Source organism: Tachysurus fulvidraco, chromosome 26 (assembly GCF_022655615.1).
Source record: "Tachysurus fulvidraco isolate hzauxx_2018 chromosome 26, HZAU_PFXX_2.0, whole genome shotgun sequence".
NCBI classification, from domain to species: Eukaryota; Metazoa; Chordata; class Actinopteri; order Siluriformes; family Bagridae; genus Tachysurus; species Tachysurus fulvidraco.
Genome location: NC_062543.1, coordinates 10792528 through 10798527, shown reverse-complemented (window position 1 = coordinate 10798527; position 6000 = coordinate 10792528). Strand labels below are relative to the sequence as shown.

General features: G+C 39.4%; 1 protein-coding gene across 2 annotated transcripts in view; it reads left to right on the top strand.

Moving 5' to 3' along the window:
• The window catches only part of si:dkey-34e4.1 (carboxyl-terminal PDZ ligand of neuronal nitric oxide synthase protein), a 49379-nt gene extending 43956 nt beyond the window's left edge, over nucleotides 1-5423 (top strand). For both annotated transcript variants that reach the window (XM_027178763.2, XM_027178762.2), the window contains one exon: nucleotides 3016-5423. In XM_027178763.2, the coding sequence (XP_027034564.1) occupies nucleotides 3016-3484 (469 nt within the window). In that variant the 3' untranslated portion in view covers nucleotides 3485-5423. The remainder of the gene's footprint in view (nucleotides 1-3015) is intronic.
• Nucleotides 5424-6000: the final 577 nt, after the last annotated feature.

Here is a 6000-nt window from a genome sequence, read left to right as displayed (position 1 = left end):
TACACTGCTTATGTCTATAGCACTTAACCCTAGACTACGTTCACACCAGTCGTAACTATAGTGGCTGTTCATAGTTTGGACCATTTTTTAACCTTTTAATTTTATTTTAATATAAATTGCTTTCTGCTGATGATGTCATTAATGTTTTCCTTTAACGTCATTGGCTCTCCTGCTTTTCCTCAAGTTCACCAGTTTGTTTGTTTTTAATTAATTGTTGTGGGCAAAAATTATTTTGCTGCAGCTTTTTTTTTTTTTATTAATATTATTAATTTCAACATTTGCTATTGCAGTTTTTTCTTCCTTTCCATAACTCCTAAATTGGTGAAATTGCAAGCACACACATGCACTGACTTTCTGTCATAGAAGTACGCAAAGTAAACGCATGCCAAAGCCGTCTTTTACTCCATGAGTGTTGTGTTGTGTTTGTGCTTAGGATATAAGTCTTTAGCTTTTTTTGTTTTGTGTAGCATCATGGTCCCAGAGAAACATTGTCTCACTTCACTATGTACTGCATGAGCTATATATATGGTTGAAATGACAATAAAAGCTTCTTGATTTGACTTGACTTGATGCCACATGTACTGTAGTTTTAAACCAAACCCCATCCATCCCCCCCCCCCCATTGCAAGCTCCTTCAAAATCCGCAATCTTACTTTGCCCCATCATACATGGTGTTCCTCAAGGATCAGTACTTGGTCCTCTTCTTTTCACTACATATAATTGCTTGTGGTCAGGTATCTGGTCTTAGCTTTAACAGTTCTGCAACTAACTCAGTGATCCTGAAGCAACACTATATGGCCAGAAGTATGTGGACACCTGATCATCATACCATCCAATCTGTGGTCATTAACAGCTTCTTGGCGCCCTGTTTGGTATTATAACAACCAGTGATCTGGGAAGGAAATTCAGACACAAGAGCATTAAGCAACTTCAGGCATTCAGTGAGAACATCTAGTGTGCAACTCTTCACTTCTGCTAACTCTCAGGTCCACCAGTCTTGGTTTGCTGTAAGACCAGACTGACATTAATGGGACAGATCCTTTCATTCCAAAGCCCCTGAGCTGCAGAATGGCCTTTTTGGTGACGTTTATGACTACTCTTCCTTTTCTCATTTTGCAAGTCAGTCTAAAACGTACCTTTTCATACCTTTCCAAGTTTTTCCCCTTTTTTCTTCCAGCTAGACTATGTTCCTTTATAAAGCCTTTTTAAAAATGGCCCTCAGTCACATCCCAGCAGAATCGCCTTCATACAGCCCACGCGAACCATCACTGTGCACAGCAGCTTATCTCTATTCCGGAGCCTCTTTTTCATCCTTCCTCATCAATCATACAGGTATTATAATAAAAAAGTTGATCAACTGAGCCTGTTTTGACTAGCAGCAACTCTTCTCCCAGCTTCGTACTAGATTCTGACATGAGGGAGGATGTAGAATACAATGTACACATTGTTTGATTTAGCGCACTTTGAATATAGATACATGCGTTCGGATCACGACTGATACAGATACGCGCGTTTATCTAAATCTGTTTTTCAGATTTTTTTTTCTTTTCTCGTTCTTCCTTCTTTTAGATATTTTCCTCCTTCCTGTACTCCCATCTCCATTCTTCATTCCGCCTTGATATTTCTTATCACGGTTCTTTCAGAGAAATCTTACTTTCTGGCTTCCTCCCTTACAAATTGCTTCTCTTCTACACCTTTCCAGCTCTCTGTGAGTTATAATTAAGTGTTGCCAGGCATGTGCTAGATTGACAAAGATCAGACAAATAAAATCAGTTTGAGGTGACATTTCGGCTTACTTGAAGTTGTCTGTGTGTGTGTGTTTGTGTGTGTGTGTGTCTGGGTGATGTGTTACATTCCTTATCAAAGGCACAGTGTATAGGATTAATGCACTAAGGAGTGCGCATGCAGACTTCTCTCCTCCTGCTCGAAGCATTGCCAGGCAGTGAAAGAATGTGAAACCATGTGAAACCCTGTGATACTGGACCAGACAGACAGAGACACACACACACACACACACACACACACAATCAGCCATATTTCTGAACATTCAGGACTGACTTTCTTTCTATCTATCTATATTGCCTTTGCCTTTTTTTTTTCTCCCCTCTTCTCTCAGCATTTTTTTTCTGTCTCTCCATCCCTCCCTGTCGGTCTGTGCCCCTTGGGAAGCCGTTAGATTGGTCTGTGATGTGTATAATACATCCTTGCACACGTCTCTTTCGTTTTTTCAGAAAGGTGGCTTGACATTCCTGCTCCCTGCAACAGATTCAATTGGTGATTAAAGAGAGTGACTCGAAGTATGATTAATTTCTTGTCATTTTTAATGCACAGAGAATAGAATATGAATGGAATATATATAGATAGAGAGGGAAAGATTCTTTGAAAAGGGGTGGGGGTGGGGATGTTGTTTATTACACTCCCCTGGACTGCTGACTCAAGGCTTATGGAAATAGGGAAGAGAGTTAAAGCCTTCCACCAGCTGATACACCATTCTCAAATGAATGACTGTCAGTATCCCTATGGTTACTTCTGGGTATGTTTGTGTTACTACATTGTGAATCTGCAAGAAATGGTGTGTGTGTGTGTGTGTGTGTGTGTGTGTGTGTGTGTGTGTGTGTGTGTGTGTGTGTGTGTGTGTGTGTGTGTGTGTGCGCGCACTTATTTTTCTCCCACAGTTCCCCGCAGTGTAATAGCTGGATAAAGAAAGGGAGGGAAGAGAGGGGAAAGTAAAGACAGTGGGGCAAAGGTTGTCTGTAGTAGGTTGGCCCCCAGAATTGGACAAACACAAACAAAAGACCTAAGAACTGGAAATACCTAAGATTTTTTCCAATGAGCTTTTTTTTTTTCTTCCAAATTTCATTCCATACATGTCGTAACACAATAATAATAATAATAATAATAATAATAATAATAATAATAATAATAATAGAATTCAGGTTCTTCTCTGATTCCGTTCTCATTAAAAGCTCTGAGATCAGATTAACTGTATTTATGTCTCTACTATTCTCTGCACAGGTTTAAAGAAATCATTCCAAAGCTGGACCCGCCCCCTCCTCCGGTCAGCCGAAAGCGCCCAAACAGAACAGGATCAGAAACAGCAGCAAGTCTGGCCTTCAGATCATCCTTCCCTGACATCACACCGTGTTTTGTTTCTCCGGGAGAGTTCGGCAACGATCTCAGCACCTCCTGTTCGGCAAGCGAGGATTCCGGCATGCGCTCTGACATCAAGCCATCCGGAGAGGATCTGTTTGACCGCAACTCCGCCCTGCTTTCTACATCCAGCACCTGCAGCAGTTTACCAGATGACCACCCCCTGGCTGGAACTCCGCCCCGGCCAGCCACGCCCAACAGCTACGAATGCACACTTCCGTTTTCATCACCCCTTAACAAAACCTGCCTTCACATCAGTCTGAGCGATGATGAGCTTCTGGAGGAAGGGATCTTTACCACAGAAAGTCCAATTAGTAACTCGCTTAGCAGTTAGCATTAAGGGTAACTACCTCGAAACCAACGAGGGTTTACGACTGGACGAAATATAGCTACTTAAGTCGTACTTTCTACTGCAGCAAAAGAAAAACATTAAGTGACAACGGAGATGACAACATCTATAAGACGTTTAGAGGCATTTCACAGCTATTATGCATTAGTTTTGTGTCTCTATATTTTAGTGTAATCATGACTGCTGTGATTGTGCTGTAGTTTAATGGCAAAACCTTTGCCATTGTTTTTTTCTTCCCTGTCTGGAGTTTCCCATGGTCTCCCAATTCCCATTTTCTCTGGGTTCTACAGTTTTCCTTCTAAGGTGGTTTGCCAAACTTGGCCCCTTGGTTTGAATGTCTGTACAATGTGTCCTGTAATGCACTGGCATCCTATCATGGCACCCAATGTTAATGGAACATGTTTTGGACCACAACTCAGGATAAAGCGGTTACAGGAGATGGATGAATGGATAGATGGGCCGAAGGATGGATGGATGAATGGGTGGGTGTGTGGATTGCTTAAAGGATAGATGCATGGATGGGTGGATTGATTAAAGAATAGGTGCAGAAATGAATGGATGGATTTATTAAGAACTTATTTTTTAAGGGTCATATTTAGAGTTCATTGAATAATTTGAACATTTGCAGACTGAAGTTAAAGACTGAAATCTTGATCACAAGTCATGCATGTTGGGTGGACTTTACCTACAACTGAAGATTCTTCATGGCAAAGAAAAAAAATCAAGCGTGTAACTCTCACCTGATCTTTCTTCAAATAACATTCTTCACATAAATATTGGACTTAATACAGCTCTAAATACATCTTGCTATCTGCAACATCTTTAAACACTGTTCATGTGCAAATGTGATGGAAATTTATTTACACTGGACTGCTGTGTATAATAGAAATATTTTTTTTTTTAGAAAAATGATTGTGTTAACTTAGAACCTAGAAAGGAAAAGGTATCGAAATGTGTTAGAAAAAAGACTTCTTTTTTTTTTTTAGCCGCTACATTTTATTGTATGAGTTTATACATCTAGTCCATGGACTACTGTTTGTCAGAATAGAAGTGAAAATGAAATATTAATGAAATGCACTTGAAGGTTAAAGAGAAGATGGGATAAATAGCCAGAGAACATAATATTTAAAAAAATATATAATATGTAAAAAAAAATACAAAAAACACACATTTTGATGATGTGCAGAGAATGACAGTGAAATGGAAGTAGAGTGAGTTGAATCCAGAAATTATAATCAGAGCAAATCACTGCTCATTGAGTTTGGATTAAGGAGCGGAACGTTTGAGATCCAAATGAACAAAGCATAATTGAACTTCTGAATCATGTTTGTAACGCTGCCATGGTGTTATCGTGAAAGCCTACAAAATCCTTATCACTTCCTGAAGGAGACTGGCAGTGATAAACAGACTTAGCAGTGAATTGACTCAAAGGAAACGAGGCCAAAGTAAATCAATTTTCCTTCTCTGTGGATTTCCTAGTCATGTTTCCGATACAGATATCATCATGGTGAACTAAGAACACATCCGGTTCTGACTCTGTTTGTTCCTAGTCCAATAGCAGTGATGACACTGAGGTAGGTTTAAAATGAACCCGACAAACCTGACAGACTTTTGAGACACAAAACTGTGAAATGTTCTTGAAGACATTAATAAGAGCAATAAGAGATCTATCAAGAAAAATGGTTAGCTTTGTGTACTAGCGAAAGAAATAAGAAAATGAAAGAATGATTAATGAAAGAAGGGATTAATAGAGGGGAAGATGGTGTGCGCAGGGGTGATGATCTGCAGCCATGAGTAGGAGGAAGTACTGTAGGTGGAAAAGACATGGAAGTAGGGAGTGAATTTGCAGGATCACTGTGGAAGCAGGTAGTTAAACCTACAGAGAAATAAAAGAATAAATAAACAAAATCCATCTTAAAACATATAGCAGTGTTTTCTGTTTTATTTTTCCATGTGGATCCATTTATCCCGTTACTGTAAATATGTAGTGGTGACCAGATGTCCTGAGGGTTTCGGGTTATGAACCTGTGGTTTCACCCATTGACTTGGCCAGCCTCTTCAGCCTGCACGATGACTCATGTTCTTGATGTATCTCTCACATCCTGGCGCCATCTTGCATACTCAGCTAAACTCAGGAACATTACAGCTCGTTCTTTCTGCCTAAAAGCATTTTCAATGCTACAGTTAAACTGCAGTGTCTCCTGGTCTAATGGCATCTTGTTTGAGTTCATAGCACTGCAAGGGTTAACCCCATAAACATCTGTATTATTCAGTAACCCTTCTTAAGGCATGTTAATATATAACAGCTATGAATTATTAATTAGTGCAATGAAGGTATGTATACTTGAGAAAATGGGTTTCTCAGTGTTTTTTTTTTAGGTTTTATTTTTCTACATACTGAAAAACCTTGATTAGAAAAATGCTATGATAATATTTAGTCATAGCATTTTTTTATTTTGAGAATTGGACATTTATTATTCAAGTATCTATGAAAGGGGGGG